This window comes from Dama dama, chromosome 24 (assembly GCF_033118175.1).
Source record: "Dama dama isolate Ldn47 chromosome 24, ASM3311817v1, whole genome shotgun sequence".
Classification (NCBI taxonomy): Eukaryota; Metazoa; Chordata; class Mammalia; order Artiodactyla; family Cervidae; genus Dama; species Dama dama.
The window spans coordinates 47,091,270-47,118,649 of NC_083704.1; the positions used below are offsets into that span (position 1 = coordinate 47,091,270).

The following is a 27,380-nucleotide window of genomic DNA, read 5'->3' on the forward strand; positions in this document are numbered from 1 at the left end:
GCATACCTGCCCCAGGTGCTTTTCCCCCTCCTGCCCCGCCTTCAGCAGGCCTGACCTGGGCTCCAGACCCTCCCACCCCCCGCCACTGCTGGCTGGAGCCCAGCGAGCTCTGAAGGGCTGAGTGGGTCACCAGGGGCTTGGCCAGGAGGGACGTCAGGCCGGGAGAGCCCTCGCCGCCCCGGCCCTAAAGCCAGAGCCCTGCTCGGCATGGGCACCGGAGGGAGAGGCTAGCCCCCGCCCAGGTACATGCCCCCTGCCCTCTGCCTGTCTCGCTCCCTCTGAAGCTGGGCATACGCCGGTCATGAGGACTCATCCTCTCTCTCTCTCATCCTGTTCCTGTCTCTCTGCACTGTCTTCTTTCTCTTCTCTGTGTCTCTGCCATGTTCCTCTCCCTCTGGTCCTTGTTTTTGTCTCTCTGGTCTCTATCTCCATCAATATCCATGTCTGTCCCTTCGTCTGTCAGACCCCGTCGCTGTCCTTCCATCTTGTCTGGCCCCCAGGTCTCTTGGCTCCTCCACACACGGGGGACTCCACAGAATGTCCTTTAAGCCTCATCCAGGAGCCTGGGCTGCTTTCTGTAAGAAATATTCTGAGAACATTCCAGAGCACAGTAGGGCTTCCCTGGTGGCTCTGTGGTTAAGAATTCACTTACCAAAGCAGGAGACACGGGTTCAGTCCCTGATCTGGGAAGATCCCACATGGCGCGAAGCAACTAAGCCCTTGGGCCGCAACTATTGAACTTGTGCTCTAGAGCCTGTGAGCTGCAACTGCTGAAGCCCGTGCACCCTAGAGCCCGTGCTCACCGACAACAGAAGCCACTGCAATGAGAAGCCAGAGCACCGCAACTAGAGAGCGGCTCCCACTCGCCGCAACTAAAGGAAAGCCCACGTAGCAAAGACCCGGCACAGCCAAACATTTATTTATTTATTTAATTTTTTTTTTTTTAAAAGCAATATATTTTTGTAACTAAAAAAAAAAGCTTGGTAATACAAATTTCAGAAATTTAAAGTCCTACAAAATTCCTGCAGGTGAGGCCAGGTGATAGCTCAGCTTTCTCACCTGGAAGGTCTTAGAAGGGTAGAGGGCCAGGGTGGGTGGGAGGATTTTTCATTATTCTCGAAAGGAAATATGGGTTGCATTTGCTGTTGCCATTGATGAAATAACAAGGACCAACCCAACCTGACCGCCTCGGTACCAGGTATTGTCCAGGTCTTCTGTCTCCTGTCTGGATCCTTGGCAGCTGGGCTTTGGATACAGAGTTTGTTGAAATGGATTCTTAGGATAAAGAGGATTCTGCGGTAGTGAGGAGGCAGGAAGAGTGGTGGGAGCAAGTCACTGCAGTCAGAGACCCTCCAGATGGCTGGGGGGTTCTGAGACCCGGAACAGTTACCACCTGCCTTGCTCTCCCCTCTTCTTCGTCTCCAGACACCTCCTGAGGGGTCTCAGCACCATCAAATCCCTGGTAATTACTGGTAGCTGGGGGCGGCAGAGGGGCGAGGTGGGACCGAGGATGACCCTGCCCCTGCCCAGGACTCAGGAAGGGAGGAAACTTCAGCTTCATCTCTCCTCAGAGACAGCACTGACAGGGTGACATCATGGGAACGAGGCAGCTGAGACTTGGATCCAGATTCCGCCCCTGACCCTGGCACTCTGAACGGCCCTGGGCTTACCCCGAAAGCCGGAGTGTGGAGGCATGGGGGCTGGGGGAAGGGAGGCGGGGTGGGTATGAGGATTAAAGAAGATGATGTACATACAGTACCCGGAGCAAACTCACCTGTGTGCTACGTGAGTCCCTGTTACTCATAATGTTGGCCCATCAGCAAAGATCACTTGAGCTTCTGCTTCCTAATGGTTTCACTGGGGATGGCTGGCTAGCTCAATATCTCTCAGCTGGCTGGAGGGACAGAATGATGGATGGATAAAAGGATGAATGGATGTACAAATGAATGGACAGATAGACAAATGATTGGATGGATGGTTGGAAGGATGGATGGATGTATAAATGGATGGATGGATGGATGGACAAACGGATGGGTAGATGCATGGATGAATCAAGCCTCCAAAGGATGATGGCTAGCAGACTGCATCTTCCTCTGTGTCCTAATCTCTGTATTCCAGAAAGGCATGTTGAACTGAATATGAAATTCCAGGGGCAAAAGCGAAGAGGCGGTGAAGGCAGAGAGGGAACAGATGGCACCAAAGCAGAAGAACTATGATGTGCTGGGTTTTAGGAACCTAACCCTCATCTTCAGTCTTGTTCACTTTCACACTCTGGATACCAGTTTCCAATCTTATTTTCTTCTCTCCACAGACTGACCCTGACGCCCAGCCACTCTTCACCTCGACAGGATGAGAATGTCAGGTAAGGCCAGGCTCCTAGGACTCCAGGGTTCAAGGCTGAGGTCTGAATCAGGTTTGGGAATCGCTTTCCTGTCAGTAGTGTCTGCCCATCCTGGACTCACAGCCCACCTGGCTTCATCTGGTCTCAGCTGGTCAGGCCAGAATTCCAGGAAAAAACCAACCCAGGGAGGGCCTGGAAGAGTGTAAAGAGGGGACTTCCTGCCTCGAGGCTAAGGGTTGCAGAAACTGGCCCACCTGGCTGGGAACATGGAGACTCACCCGCACTGGGAAACACTTCACCCTGGCTGGAAATTACAAACAAAACATTTGTAAATGTTTGTGCAGACAAAACATTTGTAGAGAGCTATTCTAGAATCCTGAAACCACAGGGCTGAGCACCAGGAGAGGCCTTTGCTCCAAGCTTCCACCCTCAGACTGTACCCTCTGTGTAGAGATAGGGGAACTGAGGCACCAAACAGGAAACTGACACAATTCATTTGTATTTTCAAACACCAGTGAGGAAGTTCGGAGCACAACTTTAATTTATTTTTATTGAAGTGTGTGTTAGTCACTCAGTTGTGTCCAACTCTTTGCAACCCCATGGACTGTAGCCTGCCAGGCTCCTCTGTCCTTGGGATTTTCCAGGCAAGAATGCTGGAATGGGTTGCTATTCCCTTCTCCAGGGGATCTTCCCAACCCAGGGATTGAACCCCAGTCTCCTGTATTGCTGGCAGATTCTTTGCCATCTAAGCCACCAGGGAAGCCCTGTTCAAGTATAGTTGATTTACAATGTTGTGTTAATTTCTGTTGTACAGCATGGTGATTCAGTTATACACATATATACACGCATTATTTTCTATATTCATTTCCATTATGGTTTATTAAAGGACATTGAATATAGGTCCCTGAAGAGCATGGGTGTTCACTGGAAGGACTGATGCTGAAGCTGAAACTCCAAGACTTTGGCCACCTCATGTGAAGAGTTGACTCACTGGAAAAGACCCTGATGCTGGGAGGGATTGGGGGCAGGAGGAGAAGGGGACGACAGAGGATGAGATGGCTGGATGGCATCACCGACTCAATGGGCATGAGTTTGAGTAAACTCCGGGAGTTGGTGATGGACAGGGAGGCGTGGCATGCTGTGATTCATGTCCGCAGAGTCGGACACGACTGAGCGACTGAACTGAACTGAACTGAACTGAAGAGCACGGGTGTTATAGGCAGGTTCAGGTCCCACCTCCTGTCACTCACTAGCCAGTGACCAGGTCTCTGAGGTGCAGTTTCCTTATCTGACAGCGGGGATAACTAGTAGCTACAACAGAGGGAACTGAGATAACGTGTCTCAGTGCCGCTTGCCTAGTACCCGACACAAAAGGAGTGCTGAATGATGCGAGCTGAGGCCCTGTAAGATGAGGGACCCCGCAGACCTGAGCCCACCCCATGGGATCCAGAGGGCCTTCTCCCTCGTCCCAAGTAGCTTGAGACCAGCACAAAGCCACAGCTGAATTCAGGGCTGAGGAGCAAGGGTGGTGCAGACAGAGAGGTCAGACGAGATCGGGCACCTTCAGAGCGCTGTGGCCGTAGACAGAGGGGGAGTTCAGGCACGGAGCAAGGGAACTTGCCTGAAGGTTGGACTTGACTCTCAAGGCAGAGTGGGGGTCTCCAGAGTCCTTGAGGTGGGAGGTGTGGTGCGGCCTGCTGCAGCCCCGACAGAATTACGAGGAGAGGGAGCAGACAGGGAGCTCCGGGGGCCTGGCTCACGTGTGTGAGAGAGAAGACAGGGAGCAATCTGGCTGTGAGGCAGAGAGCCCACATCGGGCAGGCGGGTGTGCGCTCCTGCAGAGAACGCCGTGCGTTGTTTGTGGTGGCTTTTGGGGGGAGTTGATGGAAACACAAGGAACCAACCCACCCCCCCGCAAAGCCACCCTCGAGGCCACCTAGTGGTGACAACTACCACATCTTTCCCCACCAGCCATGGGCTCGGCAGCAGGCACGTCACTCTGTCCACTCTGTGATTGACAGGCTTCAGCTCAGAGGTGCTGGGCCCCTGCCTGAGGTCACACAGTAGTGGGTGGCCACCCCGAGCCTTCCTGCCTCTCTGCCGGGGCTCACCTGCCTCCTGCTCTCCTGCCGGAGCCCTCAGGCCTCCCCTCAGGGTGCTAATTCCCAGACCTCACCCCCTGAGACACTCTCCGAAAGGCTAAGAGAAGCCCAGGAAGTGTGTGTCTAAGCCTCCCTCCCAGCAGCCCCACCTTGGGGAGCATCACCATGTAACTTTGCAGCATGATCCCCCGTTGGGTCATCACATGGATTCACACCAGTCTTGCCATGCAGGCCGTGGACTGGTCCGTGGTGTGGGCAGGCTCTGGACCTACAGCATGGGGGAGTTGCTCCATTTTCACAGGACCTTCAGATAAAATAAGGTTCAACCATGATTGACACACAGGATTAACTCTTCCTCTCATCCGTGCATTCAGATATGAAGTTGGTGAAGTTCATTTCCAAGGCTCCTAGCTTTCTTTTTTTTCTTCCGATTAACCCCTGTGAAGTGCTGTTCTCACAAAATTCCCCAGCAAATTTGCATCCAGGAAAAAGATAGACTATCAATACATTAATCCTTGTGACCCTCCCTCCAACATGGGATCTCGGGAAGAGGTCTCACTGAGGGGATTCGAGAAGGACCCCCGTGTAGTCTTGCCGTGAGGCGGGCCATGTGGCCCAGCGCTGTGGTCTCAGGGCAGCATCTCCTTGCTCTGCAGGTGTGCTTCGCCTCCTGGCTGTAATTTTTGCCGTGGTTACCACGTGGCTTTTCATCCGTGAATATATCAACTTCAACATGAAAACCCTCCGCCTGCCCCGCTGGATGGGTGAGTGGGGCTCACTACTGGGGCAAGAACCAGGGCCAGGGGTCAAGGATCTAGTCCAGCCCTAGGTGACCCAGGAGGTGGCCAGACGTGGCACAGGGCTGCCCTTGGGACCCCACACATTCAGGGTCGGAGGAAAGGAAACCTCACCCCCAATCCAACGTCAGGAAGGCTGAGAACCCATGGAGAACAGAGACGTGTTCCAATGCCCGGTCAGAACATGCACCTGCATCAAGGACCGTTTTGGAAATGTGACCCAAGAAGGAAGGACAGAGGGAAGAAGAGAAGGAGGGAGGGACAGAGCTGGGGAGAAAGCTGCCTGCGCCCTGAGCACCTTCCGCCTGCACTTGCTGTTCCTCTTTGCTCAGACCTCCCTATGGCGGCTCCTCTCAGCCTCGGGCCTCTGCTCCAAACGTTTCCTCCTCAAAGAAACCTTCCTGACTGCTCCTGCTCCTGCTCCTCCTCCTGTAGAGTCTTTCACGTCAGCCTGTCCCCTTCAGACCATCATTATTATCCATCATTGTGCTGTTTATTTGTTTGTTTACTTCATCATTACCTAGCTCCAGCTCATACAATGTGAGCTTCCTGAAGGCCAGAGTTTTGTCTTGGGTATATCTATCTCTCTAACACCTCACTCAGACCAGATGCTCAGTAAACATTTGATAAGTGAAAGAAATATGGATGGATGGATGGATGGATGGATGGATGGATGAATGGGTGGACGGATGAATGATGGATGGGTGATGGCTGCTCACAGCTTTACATGCGTGGGCTCACTGGACCTGCATGAATGCCCCATGGAATGATTCACAGTGTATTTGTGGAGTGGACTCAAGTATGACCTCATGTTGTCCTTTTATGTGTGGTCTGAGAAAAAGAGAAGCTCTGAGAGGTTAAGAAACTTCCCAAAATGTCCTTTGTAGTTGTCAGAACAGGACTGGGAACCCAGGTCTCCCAGATTTAAATCCTTTCAAAGGAAGGAGAGAAAGAGAGAGAAATTTATACCTCCGGATTTGGCCTCCTTAAAGACCAAGAACCACCTGCATTGAGTAGTCAACCGTAATAACCTCTGGTGGCCCTGGCCAGCTCACGCCTTCACAGCAGTGAGGGGACAGGCACCCTGCCTTTACCACCAGCTTCCCACAGTGGACTCTCAGAGGGCCCTTACCCCTTCTGCTTCTTGTCCGGCATCCCCCACACCAGCTCAGGACGGTTTATATAGATGTGATGACCACCAAGTCCGTGGGCCCTGGGCACTGCATTCACAGACCAGAGACTGATTTGGCCATGCTTCTGGCCTTGGAGTAGATGCACCCAGATCAGTGCAGGCAGCTCAGAGCAGGAGTGAGGTGTGGAGAAGAGCCCCCCAGCTTGGGGTAGGAGGGGAGTGTTTGAAGGGAGCCCCCAGGGTTGTCTCCGTCTCAGAACTCAGCCACCCGGGGTGTGACAAATCAACACACCCCCCAAGGCTCAACACACAACTGCTCTGTGGTAGGTCCCCAAGACCCTGGAATGAGGAGCACCCCAGACTGTGGCCCCAGCTCAGGGTTTGAACGGGGGATACAAACACAATTCATTATAGAATATGGAAAAATGGAGGTATATGGAAAAATATATATGGAAGTATATAGAAAAATGGAAGTATATTAACATGACTTGAGTCTTGCAAAACATGTACAGTGGTTTAATGCATTCATATGGAAGCACATATCTTACTGTAGCACCACATTTCCTACTGTTTTTGTTATTATCTTGGTATATAGTTGGTTTCCTTTTTAATCCAATCTATTTTATTTTACACATTTAATAACTTGCTGCCTGGTAGAGTAAGAAGCACTGAGTGTCTCCAAAAAAAGTGGGAATAAATTTATTTGTAGGGGAGTTCATAGGCTTTTCCAGATCACCAAAGGGGTCTGTGGCACAGAAATTGGGTGATTAAAGATTTCCTGATTTGTCTGATAAACTGGGCAGGGTTCTTTCAGATGAGAGTGATGAATCCCACTGTAAGAGGTTTAAACGAAGGGGGGTATCATTTCGTGGGGCATCGGGAAGCCCAAGGTGTCGGATTTCAGGTGTGGCTGGATCTAGGGGCTCCCACAGAGGCCCCAGAGTCAATCTCTGTGCCCTGGGCTCTGCTCATTGCTGTTGAACCTCACTCCCTGGGCAGCTTTCTCTCCCAACAGGCATGTTGGCCACCAGCTCCCCAGCTGCTCACCCTTCAGCTCTCTCCCTGGGACCACATATAAACCTGAGAAGGGCTCGGCATCCAGGGGGATATGATGTTGTGGCTGGCCCAGCCAGGGCACGGGATACTCCTGGGCGTCGGAGGCAGGGGTGGGGAGGGGCAGCCTCCTGAGGACCGAATGGAAAGTGTGTCAGTGAGGGTGTCCCCAGAGAAGGAGAGCTCCTCCTGCTGCACTGACATTTCTCTGCCCACTGGGAGCCCTGTCCTCTAGGGCTCAGCACCAGGCCGGCGGGAGAGCTGATGTAGAAGCACAGGAATAACCACACAGTGTAGCTGAGATGCGCAGCCCAGGGCAGGCAGGCGGGGCTGCAGGAGTCGGGAAGGGACGCACAGGGCAGCTCGACAGGGGCAGCAGCACAGTCCTGTCCCTCCCCGAGCCAGGCCCTCAGGGCTCCCCTCACTGGGCCTCCCCCACAGCCAGTGAGGGTGGGTGTGATGCCCCCACTGTGCGGGTACAGAGGCTCAGCCCCAGAGGGAGAACTCCCACACCATCAGGCTCCAAGTCCAGTGGGCCTCACCACAGGGGCTTCCTTCTTTTCAACCGTGACAGAGTCGTGTGTGTGTGTGTGTGTGTGTGTGTGTGAAGAGGTGGCAGCAGCAAGTGCAGAAGGACTCCCAGATAAAATAGGACTTTCAGCTCATTTCTCCCCCTTGCCACAGGAGGGGCGCTGTGCTTGGCCAGGCCAGCACCACTCTGATATCCCTTCTTCCCGCCACCCCCGCCCAGGACCCACCTCCATCATGCGGGCAAGCTCAAAACACTTTCTCACCAGATTCTGTCTTCTCTCTAACAGGTTCAGCCCACAAGAACTGTGAGTGTCAACTCCGCCCTGTTGCCCTTTTAGTGAGGTGTTCCAGGGTGTCTACTCCCAGCCCTGAAGCTTTGAAAGAAACCTGGGTTCCCAGAGCCCACCCAACTCTCACTCCTTGGCCTGATGGTGACTTGTGAAGCCCCCAAGCCCTGCGGCCCCTTCTCAGCCATTCAGACTCCTAGGGAAGCTTCAACTCTCTCCCTTTCCTGGTGGCCCCAGCCCGCAGTATGGACTGTAGCCACCCTGCCTCCCCTCTCTCATCCCCTACCTGGCTGGAAGCTCCAAGGATGCAGGCTGTGCTTATTATCCTCATTGCAGTGACCCCAGAATTGGCTTATGGCTCCCGCTTCAGAGTACCAGGGCCCTGCTGGGCACCACAAAGGCCCCAGCAGCAATCAGAAGGGGTTGCTGATTTTCTTTTTTGATAGAAGAACCGTGTGTGCCGAGAGAGGTGGGGCAAGTGCCCAGGGCTCCAGGAGGGCCGCCCACTTCCCGTGAGATGGGGTCTGGGAAGGCCTCAAGAAGGAGGTGGCTTTTTAGCTGTTCCTTGCACAGAAGGTACCATGCTGTACAAAGGCCTAGGGGCAGGAGTGCTGGGACTCCAGTAGAGAACTTGCTTGCAGAGTCAGGTACGTGAGTGTGGGAATGGAGAGAACAGTGGGAGGGCAGAATGCTGGGGGTCAGAACAGCGTTTCACAATGACCCAGCTCCAGAGGTGCAGAGAAGATAGGAGGAGGGGACAGTTATGGTGATGATGATCGTGACAGTCACTGAGTGTGTGCCAGCACTGTATTCCGAACTTTATGGGCATCTTCTGCAATCCTCACCACAACCCTAGGTGCTGTGCATATCCCCATTTTACAGATGAGGAAACTGAGGCTCAGAGAGGTGAAATCTCCTGGCCAAGGCCACATGGCTCTAAGTGGCAGAGTGGGAGTCAACCTCCCCTTGTAGTCCGGAGCCCACCCTCTCAACACACCTTAGCAAGAGACAGCACCTCCGGGTCCCCCTCTTCACTCCTGATCTAAACCAATCCCCTCCTTTTATAGTTGGCAAAGCGAAAGGGAGAGATTTATGGCAAGTCACACAGCAGATTCCTGAAATTGGCCCAGGTTCCCCCTGACCGGACCCCTCCAGCGGTCAGCTGCATGCCCTGAACAATTGCAGTGGGCTTCCCAGAGGGATGGGACAGCTCAGGAAGCCCCCAGAACCCAAACCCACACAGCAAATCACCTGCCTCCCAGTGGCTGAGACCCCTGGGCCTCCTCCCCCACATCCAGTAGCTTGACCGTGAAGCCTGGATGGTCAGAAAATCAATTTGAGAAAAGCCTGCTAAGCTGGCCTGTTGACATCGGGTTTGTCAGACTCAGCGCAGGTGATCAGGCTCCAGGCCAACTCCAGGGTGGTCCCCAAGGCCTGAAACAGCCCATCCAGCAAGATGAGACCCTCTGGACTCTAAAGTAAACTGGGCTCCCTGCCGGGAGGGTGGGCAGATGGCCGGAGGTGGGGCCCCAAGGCTCATAGGAGAAGAGGACCCCTCCCAGCCTCACCCTCCACCAGCGCTTTTGTGTGGGGTTCTGTCCAGAGGGCTGGGCAGGGACATCCGGTTCACATCCCAGGCCCTCTCTGGACACCTCCTCAGGACATCTCCACTCCCAGTCCCCACTCTCTGGTGATGATATCCTGGTTGGAGCTCTGGTTACACCCATCAGGCGGATGTGTGGGAACTCAGGGTGGAGGGGTGAGAGCCTAGGATGGGCATTCCACTCAGATCATCAGGGCCACCCACGCCGCCAGGGGAGCCCTGGTGCAGGTGGCATTCACTCCTAGGAAAGGGCGCCTTCACCTACTCAGAGGGACCAGGGGCTTGCTGAGCTTGGCAGAGGGGCATTTGTTCCTGATTCTCATGAAGCCCCCCTCTAGGCTGGCAAGGGCATGGAGACCCTACTTACCCTCCCAGCTCGGACTCAGACCCACCCAGATGCTCTAGGTGTTCATTCAGTGAGGATTTATTGAGTGCCCACTGTGTGCCAGCCACGGGAGTTATGGGGAGGATGTAACAAGACGTAAAGAAAAAGTGCTTGCCACGGTGCCTAGCACACAGCAAGGGCCTGGCATGTGCCGCATCTATTAGGAAGCCTGTGGGTCTGCTCCAAGCGCATCTGGCATGGTTCAGCTGGACGGCTGGCACGGGGGCTGGAAGAGAGCGAGGCTGCCCAGTCACAGCTCTCCGTCTGCAGGTGAAAGCGCTCTAACTCCCCGTTTACTCAGTCCTCCTAAGGGCAGCTTCCAAACTGTTAGGTGGTGTTAAAAAAAAAAACATGCATTAGTACAAGTTGGAAACTGCCAGGCTGAGAGCCCCCGTGACACCTCAGCGGCTGTGTCTGAGGACCCTCCGCTGCTCCTGCCTTTCACAGGGTCTGCCTGGGAGGGCCACATGGAGAGGGCATAGGGCTTCATAGCAGCCACAGAAACCAGAGGTCTCACATGCTGAGTCCTCAGTGGGCCCCAGAGACCATGCTAAGCCCCAGCGGCAGGTCCCAGCACCACCTGCCTGGTCCCTGTGGGTCCCAGACACAGTAGGTGCACAGTGAGTGAGTGATAAGAGCAGCCGGTAAGCTCTGAACAGTAACCTGCACTTATTAACCCCACACACAACCCAGCAGGGAGGCACCAGCATTAGCCCGTTTCACAGCTGAGGGACTGACTGGATGTGCAAGGAGGCTGAGGACTTGCTCAAGGAAACCTGGTTAGTGGGACATGCTCCCATCTGCCATGCTGGGCCCCCAGGAACTTGTCCACAGGGGCCTCTGAGAGCCCAAAAGGTTTCTGTGGCTCAAGAGGAGGTTCTCAGGAGAATCCCTTCATCACTCTGGAGACTCTAGTCACTAACCCACCACTCACTGTTCCACACACAGCTGCCGGGGGCGTGGAGACAGCCAGGCATTGTGTCCGGGCTGAGGCTGTGATGGGAAGCCCGGAAACGAACTCTGGGTGGTCAGACACATGGTATCCTGGGTCTTTATGGGGTTGTTAGAGACACTGTGGGAGCCCAGAAAGGGGCAAGTCCCTAGACTTAGACAGTCAGGGAAGATGTCTCTGGGAAGAGGCCCTTAGTCGCCCTCCACCCCTCACCCCACCACCCTCCCACCACCCCCACCCCCAGCTCCCCTTCTCCTCCCGAGCCTCCTACCACCACCAAAGCTGCTGTGTTCCCTCCCCAGCTTCACAATTGGTGAAGACCAAGTGTGGCCTCAGCAAATCCTGCCAAGACAACTTCTTTGCGTTTAAAATTGTCAGTGGGGCCGCCAACGTCGTGGGCCCCACCATGTGCTTCGAGGACCAAATGTAAGTTTCTGGCATTTCATTACTTTCATGCCTTCATTCATCAGCAAGTTCAGAGGCCTCAGGGTGGCCCTGAGACCAGCCCACACCTTCCACACACTTCCTTTTACTCTGGGTGGGTTAGTCAGACATAATAATAATCCTGATGGCTTGCAAATCTGCCAGTGCCTTCCTAGATGCCTTGCAGCAGCATCCCCCTTGCAGCCCAGCACTCCTAGAGGTGGGCGATAATTCTCCCCTTTGTAAAGATGAGGAAACTAAGACTCAGAGTTACTCAGCTAACCATTGGTAGAGCCAGATGTGAACGCCAGTCTGTCTGACAGCCAAGGTGCTGGGCTTCCTGTGAGGGGCCTGCCTATGGGAAGTGTTCAAGATCAAGGCCAGGCATCAAAGCCCAGAGGCAGCAGTCCCAGGGCTTCTGCCCAGGTGCAGGACAAAGACTGTGTTTCTAGGAACTTGCCTGGGGCAGCAAGTCCATCCTACAAAAGAAGCCAGAGAGAGAAATCTGGAACTGACCCTAGCTCCAGATTGCTTAGACAGAACAAGGAGATTTGCTGGTTCTTGTGCCCAGAAGCCCAGAGACAGTGGCCATCAGAAACAGCTGAATCCAGGGGTTCAAACCAAGTCATCAAGGCTCCCTCTCATACCACCTTCAGCTCTGCTTTCCTCTGTCATTGGATTCAGTTTTCTCTACTGAAAATGGACTTGTTCATATGGTGAAGGAGGGCAGCTACCAGCTGGGTTGATGGAGCAGCCCTGTCTAGCACCCCACTGGGAGGAGCTTCCCCATGTGAATTAACCCTGTGAAAGTCCCGGGACTGGGGCTCATTGGCTGGCCTAGGTCACACGACCGCGCTGTCCTAATCACTGTCATCAGTGGCACAGCATACTCGCTTGTATGCTAGGAGAGAGGTCCGTGCTGAGAACCTCCTGGCCAGAGACAGAGAAGGACAGTTTTCCCAAGGACACAGAGGACAGGATCCTGGGCGGCAGGAACACAGCTGGGCTCCCCCTGGGGACTCCAGACATGGGGGACTCTGCCCTCCTCCTGGCCTAGGGAGACGGGCTGGCCGCCCCCCCCCCAACACCTCCCAGCCCCAGGCAGGGAGCCTCCCTCTTTCCGAGCAGACTATTCTGGTCCAAACGTGCCGTGAGAGACTCTCAGAGAATCCAGCCCACTGCTCATCTCCAGAAGAAAGCAGATGGCCCACATGATTCTGTGTATTCTCTGACACTTCTGCAGTGCACTGTGTGGGCCCTCTCAGAGTTCCAGAGTCTGGAACACATAGTGCTCACTCCACACTCAGGACCAATGGTTGTGTTTTGTTTCTCTTCTTTTCCTTTAGGATCATGAGTCCTGTGAAAAACAATGTGGGCAGAGGCCTGAACATCGTCCTGGTGGACGGTGAGTTGCTGACCCACTCCCGGACAGCCTCCAGCATGCTCCTAAGCCTGGCTGGCCTGTGGGAACAGGTCTAACAGACCAGGTCTACATGGCAGTCGCAGCCGGGCCCCTGCCTGTGTACCTGTCTCAGGAGAATCAGTTCAGTTCAGTTGCTCAGTCGTGTCCAACTCTTTGCAACCCCATGGACTGCAGCACGCCAGGCCTCCCTGCCCAGCACCAATTCCCGGAGTTTACTCAAACTCATGTCCATTGAGTCAGTAATGCCATCCAGCCATCTCCTCTCAGCTTCAATCTTTCCCAACATCAGGGTCCTTTCAAATGAGTCAGCTCTTCGCATCAGGTGGCCAAAGTATTGGAGTTTTAGCCTGAACATTGGTCCTTCCAATGAATATTCAGGACTGATTTCCTTTACAATGGACTGGTTGGATCTCCTTGCAGTCCAGGGGACTCTCAAGAGTCTTCTCCAACACGACAGTTCAAAAGCATCAATTCTTCAGCGCTCAGTTTTCTTTATAATCCAACTCTCACATCTATATATGACCACTGGAAAAACCATAGCCTTGACTAGACAGGTCTTTGTTGGTAAAGTAATGTCTCTGCTTTTTATTTATTTATTTATTTTATTAGTTGGAGGCTAATTACTTCACAACATTTCAGTGGGTTTTGTCATACATTGATATGAATCAGCCATAGATTTACACGTATTCCCCATCCTGATCCCCCCTCCCACCTCCCTCTCTACCCGATTCCTCTGGGTCTTCCCAGTGCACCAGGCCCGAGCACTTGTCTCATGCATCCCACCTGGGCTGCTGATCTGTTTCACCATAGATAGTATACATGCTGTTCTTTTGAAACATCCCACCCTCGCCTTCTCCCACAGAGTTCAAAAGTCTGTTCTGTATTTCTGTGTCTCTTTTTCTGTTTTGCATATAGGGTTATCGTTACCATCTTTCTAAATTCCATATATATGTGTTAGTATGCTGTAATGTTCTTTATCTTTCTGGCTTACTTCACTCTGTATAATGGGCTCCAGTTTCATCCATCTCATTAGGACTGGTTCAGATGAATTCTTTTTAATGGCTGAGTAATATTCCATGGTGTATATGTACCACAGCTTCCTTATCCATTCATCTGCTGATGGGCATCTAGGTTGCTTCCATGTCCTGGCTATTATAAACAGTGCTGCGATGAACATTGGGGTTCACATGTCTCTTTCAGATCTGGTTTCCTCAGTGTGTATGCCCAGAAGTGGGATTGCTGGGTCATATGGCAGTTCTATGTCCAGTTTTTTAAGAAATCTCCACACTGTTTTCCATAGCGCCTGTACTAGTTTGCATTCCCACCAACAGTGTAAGAGGGTTCCCTTTTCTCCACACCCTCTCCAGCATTTATTGCTTGTAGACTTTTGGATAGCAGCCATCCTGGCTGGCGTGTAATGGTACCTCATTGTGGTTTTGATTTGCATTTCTCTGATAATGAGTGATGTTGAGCATCTTTTCATGTGTTTGTTAGCCATCTGTATGTCTTCTTTGGAGAAATGTCTGTTTAGTTCTTTGGCCCATTTTTTGATTGGGTCATTTATTTTTCTGGAATTGAGCTGCAGGAGTTGCTTGTATATTTTTGAGATTAATCCTTTGTCTGTTTCTTCATTTGCTATTATTTTCTCCCAATCTGAGGGCTGTCTTTTCACCTTACTTATAGTTTCCTTTGTAGTGCAAAAGCTTTTAAGTTTCATTAGGTCCCATTTGTTTAGTTTTGCTTTTATTTCCAATATTCTGGGAGGTGGGTCATAGAGGATCTTGCTTTGATTTATGTCGGAGAGTGTTTTGCCTATGTTCTCCTCTGGGAGTTTTTATAGTTTCTGGTCTTACATTTAGATCTTTAATCCATTTTGAGTTTATTTTTGTGTATGGTGTTAGAAAGTGTTCTAGTTTCATTCTTTTACAAGTGGTTGACCAGTTTTCCCAGCACCACTTGTTAAAGAGGTTGTCTTTTTTCCATTGTATATCCTTGCCTCCTTTGTCAAAGATAAGGTGTCCATAGGTTCGTGGATTTATCTCTGGGCTTTCTATTCTGTTCCATTGATCTATATTTCTGTCTTTGTGCCAGTACCATACTGTCTTGATGACTGTGGCTTTGTAGTAGAGTCTGAAGTCAGGCACGTTGATTCCTCCAGTTCCATTCTTCTTTCTCAAGATTACTTTGGCTATTCGAGGTTTTTTGTATTTCCATACAAATTGTGAAATTCTTTGGTCTAGTTCTGTGAAAAATACCGTTGGTAGCTTGATGGGGATTGCATTGAATCTATATATTGCTTTGGGTAGAATAGCCATTTTGACAATATTGATTCTTCCAATCCATGAACACGGTATGTTTCTCCATCTGTTTGTGTCCTCTTTGATTTCTTTCATCAGTGTTTTATAGTTTTCTATGTATAGGTCTTTTGTTTCTTTAGGTAGATATACTCCTAAGTATTTTATTCTTTTTGTTGCAATGGTGAATGGTATTGTTTCCTTAATTTCTCTTTCTGTTTTTTCATTGTTAGTATATAGGAATGCAAGGGATTTCTGTGTGTTAATTTTATATCCTGCAACTTTACTATATTCATTGATTAGCTCTAGTAATTTTCTGGTAGAGTCTTTAGGGTTTTCTATGTAGAGGATCATGTCATCTCCAAACAGTGAGAGTTTCACTTCTTCTTTTCCTATCTGGATTCCTTTTACTTCTTTTTCTGCTCTGATTGCTGTGGCCAAAACTTCCAACACTATATTAAATAGTAGTGGTGAGAGTGGGCACCCTTGTCTTGTTCCTGATTTCAGGGGAAATGCTTTCAATTTTTCACCATTGAGGGTGATGCTTGCTGTGGGTTTGTCATATATAGCATTCATTATGTTGAGGTATGTTCCTTCTATTCCTGCTTTTTGGAGAGTTTTAATCATAAATGAGTGTTGAATTTTGTCAAAGGCTTTCTCTGCATCTATTGAGATAATCATATGGTTTTTATCTTTCAATTTGTTAATGTGGTGTATTACATTGATTGATTTGCAGATATTAAAGAATCCTTGCATTCCTGGGATAAAGCCCACTTGGTCATGGTGTATGATTTTTTAATATGTTGTTGGATTCTGTTTGCTAGAATTTTGTTAAGGATTTTTGCATCTATGTTCATCAGTGATATTGGCCTGTAGTTTTCTTTTTTTGTGGCATCTTTGTCTGATTTTGGAATTAGGCTGATGGTGGCCTCATAGAATGAGTTTGGAAGCTTACCTTCATCTGCAATTTTCTGGAAGAGTTTGAGTAAGATAGGTGTTAGCTCTTCTCTAAATTTTTGGTAAAATTCAGCTGTGAAGCCATCTGGTCCTGGGCTTTTGTTTGCTGGAAGATTTTTTATTACAGTTTCGATTTCCTTGCTTGTGATGGGTCTGCTAAGATCTTCTATTTCTTCCTGGTTCAGTTTTGGAAAGTTATACTTTTCTAAGAATTTGTCCATTTCATCCAAGTTGTCCATTTTATTGGCATAGAGCTGCTGATAGTAGTCTCTTATGATCCTTTGTATTTCAGTGTTGTCTGTTGTGATCTCTCCATTTTCATTTCTAATTTTGTTAATTTGGTTCTTCTCTCTTTGTTTCTTAATGAGTCTTGCTAATGGTTTGTCAATTTTGTTTATTTTTTCAAAAAACCAGCTTTTAGCTTTGTTGATTTTTGCTATGGTCTCTTTAGTTTCTATTGCATTTATTTCTGACTTAATTTTTAAGATTTCTTTCCTTCTGCTAACCCTGGGGTTCTTCATTTCTTCCTTCTCTAATTGCTTTAGGTGTAGAGTTAGGTTATTTATTTGGCTTTTTTCTTGTTTCGTGATGTAAGCCTGTAATGCTATGAACCTTCCCCTTAGCACTGCTTTTACAGTGTCCCAAAGGTTTTGGGTTGTTGTGTTTTCATTTTCATTCATTTCTATGCATATTTTGATTTCTTTTTTTATTTCTTCTATGATTTGTTGGTTATTCAGAAGCGTGTTATTTACCCTCCATATGTTTGAATTTTTAACAATTTTTTTTCCTGTAATTGAGATCTAATCTTACTGCACTGTGGTCAGAAAAGATGACTGGAATGATTTCAATTTTTTTGAATTTTCCAAGACCAGATTTATGGCCCAGGATGTGATCTATTCTGGAGAAGGTTCCGTGTGCACTTGAGAAAAAGGTGAAGTTGATTGTTTTGGGGTGAAATGTCCTATAGATATCAATTAGGTCTAGCTGGTCCATTGTGTCATTTAAGGTTTGTGTTTCCTTGTTAATTTTCTGTTTAGTTGATCTATCCATAGTTGTGAGTGGGGTATTAAAGTCTCCCACTATTATTGTGTTACTATTAATTTCCTCTTTCATACTCGTTAGTGTTTGCCATACATATTGCGGTGCTCCTATGTTGGGTGCATATATAATTGTTATATCTTCTTCTTGGATTGATCCTTTGATCATTATGTAGTGTCCTTCTTTGTCTCTTTTCACATCCTTTATTTGAAAGTCTATTTTATCTGATATGAGTATTGTGACTCCTGCTTTCTTTTGGTCTCCGTTTGCGTGAAATATTTTTTTCCAGCCCTTCACTTTTAGTCTGTATGTGTCTCTTGTTTTGAGGTGGATCTCTTGTAGACAGCATATATAGGGGTCCTGTTTTTGTATCCATTCAGCCAATCTTTGTCTTTTGGTTGGGGCATTCAACCCATTTACATTTAAGGTAATTATTGATAGGTGTGGTCCCATTGCCATTTACTTTGTTGTTTTGGGTTCACGTTTTTTTTTTTAATTATTATTATTTTTTTTGGTCATACATTGATATGAATCAGCCATAGATTTACACATATTCCCCATCCCGATCCCCCCTCCCACCTCCCTCTCCACCCGATTCCTCTGGGTCTTCCCAGTGCACCAGGCCCGAGCACTTGTCTCATGCATCCCACCTGGGCTTGTGATCTGTTTCACCATAGATAGTATACATGCTGTTCTTTTGAAATATCCCACCCTCACATTCTCCCACAGAGTTCAAAAGTCTGTTCTGTATTTCTGTGTCTCTTTTTCTGTTTTGCATATAGGGTTATCGTTACCATCTTTCTAAATTCCATATATATGTGTTAGTATGCTGTAATGTTCTTTATCTTTCTGGCTTACTTCACTCTGTATAATGGGCTCCAGTTTCATCCATCTCATTAGGACTGGTTCAGATGAATTCTTTTTAATGGCTGAGTAATATTCCATGGTGTATATGTACCACAGCTTCCTTATCCATTCATCTGCTGATGGGCATCTAGGTTGCTTCCATGTCCTGGCTATTATAAACAGTGCTGCGATGAACATTGGGGTGCACATGTCTCTTTCAGATCTGGTTTCCTCAGTGTGTATGCCCAGAAGTGGGATTGCTGGGTCATATGGCAGTTCTATGTCCAGTTTTTTAAGAAATCTCCACACTGTTTTCCATAGCGCCTGTACTAGTTTGCATTCCCACCAACAGTGTAAGAGGGTTCCCTTTTCTCCACACCCTCTCCAGCATTTATTGCTTGTAGACTTTTGGATAGCAGCCATCCTGACTGGTGTGTAATGGTATCTCATTGTGGTTTTGATTTGCATTTCTCTGATAATGAGTGATGTTGAGCATCTTTTCATGTGTTTGTTAGCCATCTGTATGTCTTCTTTGGAAAAATGTCTGTTTAGTTCTTTGGCCCATTTTTTGATTGGGTCATTTATTTTTCTGGAATTGAGCTGCAGGAGTTGCTTGTATATTTTTGAGATTAATCCTTTGTCTGTTTCTTCATTTGCTATTATTTTCTCCCAATCTGAGGGCTGTCTTTTCACCTTACTTATAGTTTCCTTTGTAGTGCAAAAGCTTTTAAGTTTCATTAGGTCCCATTTGTTTAGTTTTGCTTTTATTGGGTTCACGTTTATACAGCCTTTCTGCATTTCCTGTCTAGAGAAGATCCTTTAGCATTTGTTGAAGAGCTGGTTTGGTGGTGCTGAATTCTCTCAGCTTTTGCTTATCTGTAAAGCTTTTGAATTCTCCTTCATATCTGAATGAGATCCTTGCTGGATACAGTAATCTAGGTTGTAGGTTATTCTCTTTCATTACTTTCAGAACGTCCTGCCATTCCCTTCTGGCCTGGAGGGTTTCTATTGATAGATCAGCTGTTATCCTTATGGGAATCCCTTTGTGTGTTATTTGTTGTTTCTCCCTTGCTGCTTTTAATATTTGTTCTTTGTGTTTGATCTTTGTTAATTTGATTAATATGTGTCTTGGGGTGTTTCGCCTTGGGTTTATCCTGTTTGGGACTCTCTGGGTTTCTTGGACTTGGGTGGCTATTTCCTTCCCCATTTTAGGGAAGTTTTCAGCTATTATCTCCTTGAGTATTTTCTCATGGCCTTTCTTTTTGTCTTCTTCTTCTGGGACTCCTATGATTCGAATGTTGGGGCATTTCACATTGTCCCAGAGGTCCCTGAGGTTGTCCTCATTTCTTTTGATCCTTTTTTCTTTTTTCCTCTCTGCTTCATTTATTTCCACCATTTTATCTTCTACCTCATTTATCCTATCTTCTACCTCCGTTATTCTACTCTTGGTTCCCTCCAAAGTGTTTTTGATCTCATTCATTGCATTATTCATTTTTAACTGACTCTTTTTTATTTCTTCTAGGTCTTTATTAAACATTTCTTGTATCTTTTCAATCTTTGTCTCCAGGCTATTTATCTGTAACTCCATTTTGTTTTCAAGATTTTGGATCATTTTTATTATCATTATTCTAAATTCTTTTTCAGGTAGATTCCCTATCTCCTCCTCTTTTGTTTGACTTGGTGGGCATTTTTCATGTTCCTTTACCTGTTGGGTATTTCTGTGCCTTTTCATCTTGTTTAGATTGCTGTGTCTGGAGTGGGCTTTCTGTATTCTGGAGGTCTGTGGTTCCTTTTTATTGTGCAGGATTTACCCAGTGGGTGGGGTTAGACGATTGGCTTGTCAAGGTTTCCTGGTTAGGGAAGCTTGTGTCAGTGTTCTGGTGCGTGGAACTTGATTTCTTCTCTTTGGAGAGCAATGGAGTGCCCAGTAATGAGTTTTGAGATGGGTCTATGTGTTAGGTGTGACCTTGGGCAGCCTGTATGTTGACATTCAGGGCTATGTTCCTGCGTTGCTGGAGAATTTGCGTGGTATGTCTTGCTCTAAAACTTATTGGCTCTTGGGTGGTGGTTGGTTTCAGTGTAGGTATGGAGGCTTTTGGACGGTCACTTATTACTTAAAGTTCCATGTAGTCAGGAGTTTTCTGGTGTTCTCAGGTTTGGGGCTTAAGTCTCCTGCCTCTGGATTTCAGTTTTATTCTTCCTGTAGTCTCAGGACTTCTCCAACTATACAGCACTGATAATAAAACTTCTAGGTTAAAGGCGAAAAGATTCTCCCCCATTAGGGACACCCAGAGAGGTTTACAGAGTTACATGAAGGAGAGGAGAGGGAGGAGGGAGATAGAGATGAGCAGGAGGAGAAAAAGGGGGACTCAAGAGGAGAGAGACAGATCTATGCAGCTGTCTGTTCCCAGAGTGTTCTCCGTAGCCCAGACACCTACAAAGATTCACAGAATTGGATTGGGAAGAGAAGGGGAAAGGAGGAAATAGAGCTGTTCTGAGGTAGAAAACAGAGAGTCAAGATTGGGAGAGAATAATCTTCAGTTTAAAAATAGGGCTTCTCTTCTTTTTTTTTTTTTGTAAGGTTATAGTGTATTGAAAATGAAAATTAAGGAGTAGTAGAGGAGTACTAGAGGACTTGAAAAGAAATAAGAGAAAAAGAAAAATAGAAAATAGAAGAGAAAAAGGAAAGAAAAAAAAGAAAAATGAAAAGAAAGAAAAAGAAAAGAAAAAAAAAAGAAAAAAAAATTTTTTTCCCTAACTAAGAAAATCGTAAAAATCTATGAAAATGAAAGTTAAGGAGTAATGGGGGAGTAATGGGGAATTTTAAAGGAAAATAAAAGAGAAAAAAATAAATAAAAAATAAAAAAATAAAAAAATTTTTTTTTCCTTAATTAAAAAAAAAAGTAAAATTATATCTAGGAGTTTCTCTGGAGCTGTTGCGGTCAGTGTGGGTTTGGCTCAGTTTCAGATAGCTCCTCGTTCCAGCTTACACTTCTCAATATCTACAGGCCCCTTCCGGTGTAGTCCGTGATTTCTACAGGGATTTTAATCTGTTGCACCAGTCCCTTCTGAAGCGGTTCCCTTTGTTTATTTGGCTTCTGTTTGCCGGTCTCTTCAGGGCCTCATTTCCGCCCTGACACAGGCGGGCGGAGGTGGACTCTTATTCAGGTAGCTAGTTCCGTCGCTCTGCAGGGAGGGGCCGGCGCCGCGGGGATGGGCTGGCGCTGCCGGGAGGGGCTGACGCTGCTTTCTCCGTCTGCGCTGCTCAGGCTGCCGGCTGTTCTATATGGAGCGCGCCCCGCTCTGCGCGAGGCTCCAGCCCTCGGGTGTTCCACAAAAGCGCGGAAGGAAAAGCTGCGCCTGCTCTCCGTGCCTTCCCCGTCAGAGCGGTCCAGGCAGCCAGGGGCTCGGTGGGCGCACTCTCCCCAGGTGTGGCGCGCCCACTCCCTTCCGCGGACCCAGTCTCAGTTTCCGCTGGCGCCAGTCGGGTGCCTGCGCCTTCTGCCCTCCGCCCCCAGCCCCAGTCCCCGCCCGCGCCGGTCGGGTGCCTGCGCCCTGTGTCTCGCCGCGACCTTCCCCTCCCCCCTGCCTCCTGCCTCCGGCGGGGCTGGGCCGGTCCGCAGCCTGCGAGCTCTTCTCTGGACTTTCTCGGTCTCTTTGTTCTGCGAACGGCCGGCAGTGTGTTCGGGCTGGTTAATTTACTCTCTCCTCTGGTCTCCCACAGTTCATGTTGGCAGCTCACAGAAGCTCCCTCCGATTGTCCTCAGGGCACTCAGGCCCGGACCCTACCCCAAGCAATGCCGCCTAAGAGCTCCCGGGACGGATCTCCGTCCTTAGCTCTTTTGTCTCACTTTTTATCTTTATATTTTGTCCTACCTCCTTTCGAAGACAATGGGCTGCTTTTCTGGGCGCCTGATGAACTCAGCTAGTGATCAGAAGTTGTTTTGTGAAGTTTGCTCTGCATTCAGTTATTCTTTTGATGAATTTGTAGGAGAGAAAGTGGTCTCCCCGTCCTACTCCTCCGCCATCTTGGCTCCTCCTGTCTCTGCTTTTTAATAAGCTATCTAGGTTGGTCATAGCTTTTCTTCCAAGGAGCAAGCATCTTTTAATTTCATGGCTGCAGTCACCATCTGCAGTAATTTTGGAGCCCAAAAAATAAAGTCTCTCACTGTTTCCACTGTTTTCCCATCTATTTGCCATGAAGTGATGGGACCAGATGCCATGATCTTAGTTTTCTGAATGTTTAGCTTTAAGCCAACTTTTTCACTCTCCTCTTTCACTTTCATCAAGAAGCTCTTTCAGTTCTTTGCTTTCTGCCATAAGGGCGATGTCATCTGCATATCTGAGGTTATTGATAGTTCTCCCAGCAATCTCGATTCCAGCTTGTGCTTCATCCAGTCCAGCATTTCTCATGATGTACTCTGCATGTAAGTTAAATAGGCAGGGTGACAGTATACAGCCTTGACGTACTCCTTTCCCGATTTGGAACCAGTCTGTTGTTCCATGTCCAGTTCTAACTGTTGCTTCTTGACCAGATTTCTCAGGAGGCAGGTCAGGTGGTCTGGTATTCCCATATCTTTAAGAATTTTCCACAGTTTGTTGAGATCCACACAGTCTAAGGCTTTGACATAGTCAATAAAGCAGAAATAGATGTTTTTCTGGAACTCTCTTGCTTTTTTGATGATCCAGTGGATCACAATTTGATCTCTGATTCCTCTACCTTTTCTAAATCCAGCTTGAATATCTGGAAGTTCACAGTTCACGTACTGTTGAAGCCTGGCTTGGAGAATTTTGAGCATTACTTTGCTAGCGTGTGAGATGAGTGCACTTGTGTTGTAGTTTGAGCATTCTTTAGCATTGCCTTTCTTTGGGACTGGAATGAAAACTGACCTTTTCCAGTCCTGTGGCCACTGCTGAGATTTCCAAATTTGCTGACATATTGAGTGCAGCACTTTCACAGCATCATCTTTCAGGATTTGAAATAGCTCAACTGGAATTCCATCACCTCCACTAGCTTTGTTCATAGTGATGCTTCCTAAGGCCCACTTGACTTCACATTCCAGAATGTCTGGCTCTAGGTAAGTGATCACACCATCATGATTATCTTGGTCATAAAGATCTTTTTTGTATAGTTCTTCTGTGTATTCTTGGCACCTCTTCTTAATATCTTCTGCTTCTGTTAGGAAGGATATGCTTCTCAGGAGGATACGCTGCTCCTATGAAACATGACCCCATCCTCAAGGCCATCCCAGCTTAAATCAACACACATGAAACCACAGGGGACAATGTGAGGTCACAAGCTGAGTGCACACCTTCATTCACTCATTCAGCAAACAGTGATGGCAGCTACTGTGGGCCAAGCCCTGTATGTATGGGGTTCTGGGAGTCAGCTGTGAACTAGGACAGACCCTGGCTTGACATGTGGGCATCCATGAGGTTCACAGATGATCAGAAGGCGGTGAGCATGTGTGGAAGAAAAGGAAACACAGCTCTGGGAATGGGACACAGAGCTGGCAGCGGAGGTAGTCAGGGAAGGCTTCCAGAGGGAGGTGATGGTCAGCCGAGGCCTGACGGGAAGGAGGGAGTGAGTGACCAAGAGAAAAGAGCGAGGCACCTTCCAGGCAGTGACATCACTGTGCAGGGAACAGGGGAGGGAGGAGAGGGGCTCGGGGGTCCACACAGGCTCTGTGTGGCTGTAACACGGAAGCAGCGTGGTCACAGGTGAGGAAGGGGCAGAGGACGAGGGGCTAAGTGTCCTACTAAGAAGTGTGGACCTGAAGCAGAGGGAACTAGGGAGTCTCGGAAAGGCTTTGAGCAGGTCCTGAGGGCCCAGCCCTGCATTCCAGAAACCTGCTTCCAGCTTGGAATAGGGAGGCTGGAAGCAGGGAGACCCAGGGAGGCCGACAGTCTCACTAACCCTGCATCTCCAGTAGGCGGTGAACAGGCAGCCAGCTGCAGGCCAAGCCTGAAACAGGGACTTGATTCAGGAAGGATGGGCCTCCCTCCCCAACCCTCACAAAGCCCAAAGATAAAAATAACCACTGATAATACTGTGTGTGCTTAGTCACTCAGTCATGTCCGACTCTTGCAACACCATAGACTGTAGCCTGCCAGGCCCCTCTGTCCATGGGATTCTCTAGGCAAGAATACTGGGTTGGGTTGCCATTTCCTTCTCCACTAAGGGCTAACATTTATGGAGCACTTACTGTGTAATGTGTTCCAGCTATGTCACTGACCTTCTCAGTGCTAACAGGGAATGCTATGCTCAGCATCCCCATTCTGCAGGTAAGAAACGGGCTCAGAGAGACACAGGATACACAGCCAACAGAATCATCTAGATTTGAACCCCGATCTGGCTGACTCCAGGTCTTAAACACTCAGCAAAACTGCCCCCTAGACTAGAAATGGCGGAGAAGGCAATGGCAAACCACTCCAGTACTCTTGCCTGGAAAATCCCATGGACAAAGGAGCCTGGTGGGCTGCAGTCCATGGGGTCGCTAGGAGTCAGACACGACTGAGCGACTTCACTTTCACTTTCATGCATTGGAGAAGGAAATGGCAACCCACTCCAGTATTCTTGCCTGGAGAATCCCAGGGACGGGGGAGCCTGGTGGGCTGCCGTCTATGTCGCACAGAGTCGGACACGACTGAAGTGACTTAGCAGCAGCAGCAGTCTAGAAATGTCTCCAAGCACGTGTGCAGCGCCCCCTGCCGGCCAGCTGTGGAAAATCTAACACACCATTCTCAGGGCCTCTGGGGTCTCATCCAGCTAAGACAACCAAAGAATTGCTAAAGATAGTGGTTCTCTTTTAGACGGCAGGGATTCCTTTGAGAAACTACCCAAACTACACCTCCTTCCCCTAGTTCCAGAAAAATTCATAAATGCCCAGGGTCACAAAAGCAGTTTCACAGACTCCCTTCCAAGAGCCCCAGGTGAAGTGCGAGGAGGGACTGGGACACTAGTGGCTCCAAGAATTCAGGAGGAACTACAGTGAGAGCCTGCCCCTACCCGGCAGAAGATCTGCCACTACTCAGGCCCCTGTCGCCACCCTCTTATCAAATTCGCAAACAGAATCAGAGGGAGAAGGCAGTGACGGGGAGGATAGAGCCGCCATCCCCTCTGCAACACCCCCATCTAGTGGCCAAAGGTTAGAATTGCATGTTCCTCCGGAACACCTGATTTCCTGTAGAATTTGGACCGTTTGCAAAGCCCACAAAGGCAATCTGGGTCACTGCACCCAGGACCCTGAGCACAGGTCAGCCCACTGCAAAGCCCTTTGCCTTCAAGAGTCAGAGGACTCACACTGCAGGCTTCCTAGTTTAGGTGAGAATAATAATGATGACGACTGTATTTTCTTAGTTACACTTTTGCAGGTAAGATTTATCTTGCATACTCATATTTTAAATACGTCTCATTTAGTTCCCACATCCCACAGTACCAATGCAAAAATTCAGGTCAAATGCTAAATCCTGCATTAGGAAGTGGCAAGGCAGAACGTCAGTCTAGATCGGTTTGGTTCAGTTCAGTTGCACAGACCGTCACCACTGTGCTCCTACCTCTCAGATCAGCCCGTGGTTACAGGGCACCTAATTCAGTCCTAGGGCTTCCCTGACAGCTCCGGTGGTAAAGAATCCGCCTGCAACGCAGGAGACCCTGGTTCAAATCCTGGGTCAAGAAGATCCGCTGGAGAAGGGATAGGCTACCCACTCCAGTATTCTTGGGCTTCCCTTGTGGCTCAGCTGGTGAAGAATCCCCCTGCGATGTGGGAGAACCTGGGTTGGATCCCTGTGTTGGCAAGATCCCCTGGAGAAGGAAACAGCTACCCACTCCAGTATTCTGGCCTTGAGAATTCCATGGACTGTATATAGTTCATGGGGTCACAAAGAGTCAGACACGACTGAGCGACTTTCACTTTCATTAATTTAGTCCTGCATGTATTTCTGCAAGACCTAATTTTGTTCCACTATTATTCTATCCTATTTTTAGACCTGAGACTAAAAAGTAGCCATTTTCCACACAATGACAGGCAGAATGACACGTTACAGCAAATAACTGTGCTCTCTTATCCCTTAGGAACCACAGGAGTGGTGCTGAAGCAGAAATGTTTCGACATGTACTCTGGAGGTAGGCCTCTCTGTTGGCCCTGAAGTCGAGGGTGGGCTGAGCTGCTGCCTGTGGCAGGGAGGCCACCCATGTGCCAGGAAGCTTGGCTCCTATTTTCAGAGACACAACCAGACAGCGGCAGAAAGGGCGGGGCTGGGGGGTGCGTGGAGGGCCATCCTGCTGCCTTTGAGACCCCCTTACTACTGGCTCATTGGGCTCTCCAGGATGCAGATCCTAAGACCAGGAAGTGAGGAGGTACTCTCAGGGGCCGGCCATAGGGAGTGGGGGAGTGAGCCGGGGAAAGGAAGTACAGCCAGTACCAGCGTTATCCAGCCAGGGACCACTTCGGGAGCTGGTGCCTCAGAGATGCTCTGAGGGGCGAGAGAGCTGGGGTGCTCCTACTTCTGTTCCTTGGTTCTTCTCAGACTTCTGGCCTGCCTCAGGGCACAAAGGAGGATCTGGAGCCAGAGAAGACCTTCAGGCCAAGAAACGCTGGTGCTGGCAGTGGGAGGCCAGGGCGCGTGTACGCAGGGTAGCTCCTTACAGACAGCAGAGGTCTGGGCCCCGCGAGGACTGGTTTCTACCAGGACAGATGAACTGAGCTCGGCCTCCTGTCCCTCCCTGTCCCTGCAATCACAGGGCCAGCTCAGCTCGGGCATCAATGTGCTGAGCCTAAGATCGCCCAGCCCGGAAGCTCCTCACAGAGCGGAGGCCCTGCTGCTCTCGTCAGCTGATTTCTTCTATCCTCAGTCTCCCATCTCTGCCTCCATCTCCAGGGAGAACCTGCCTCGCTGCAACCCCCTAAATACATGAGCCCAAGAGGGGAGCCGTCACCAAGCAGGGGAGAGCAGGAAGCCCTCTCGGCTCTGCATGCAGAGCAGGGGCTGAAATGTGGGAAGCGGACGTCTGATGCCCAGAAGTGATGGCAGATGGTATTTGGAAGGCGACCAGTGGCAGCATCCTTAGGGACAGAAGTGGGGACCCATGCCATAGGCTCTGGCCTCCCCACCATGGCCATCTTCCAGCCAAGTCCCATCTCACAGATAGGGCCTGCTGGGCCAGAGGGTGTGCCCCCTGGAACCCGCATCAGGGCCCATTCACTCCCATTCCAG

General features: G+C 49.1%; 1 protein-coding gene across 2 annotated transcripts in view; it reads left to right on the forward strand.

Annotated features, from left to right (window-relative positions):
- Positions 1-27,380, forward strand: part of FAM3D (FAM3 metabolism regulating signaling molecule D) — a 47,117-nt gene that overhangs the window by 11,894 nt on the left and 7,843 nt on the right. The window contains exons 2-7 of one of the 2 annotated variants that reach the window (XM_061129184.1): positions 2,312-2,362; positions 5,100-5,207; positions 8,244-8,261; positions 11,486-11,609; positions 12,953-13,011; positions 26,239-26,289. In XM_061129184.1, coding sequence (XP_060985167.1) covers positions 2,350-2,362; positions 5,100-5,207; positions 8,244-8,261; positions 11,486-11,609; positions 12,953-13,011; positions 26,239-26,289 — 373 coding nt within the window. In that variant the 5' untranslated portion in view covers positions 2,312-2,349. The remainder of the gene's footprint in view (positions 1-2,311; positions 2,363-5,099; positions 5,208-8,243; positions 8,262-11,485; positions 11,610-12,952; positions 13,012-26,238; positions 26,290-27,380) is intronic. The other variant, XM_061129185.1, reaches the window with a different exon arrangement.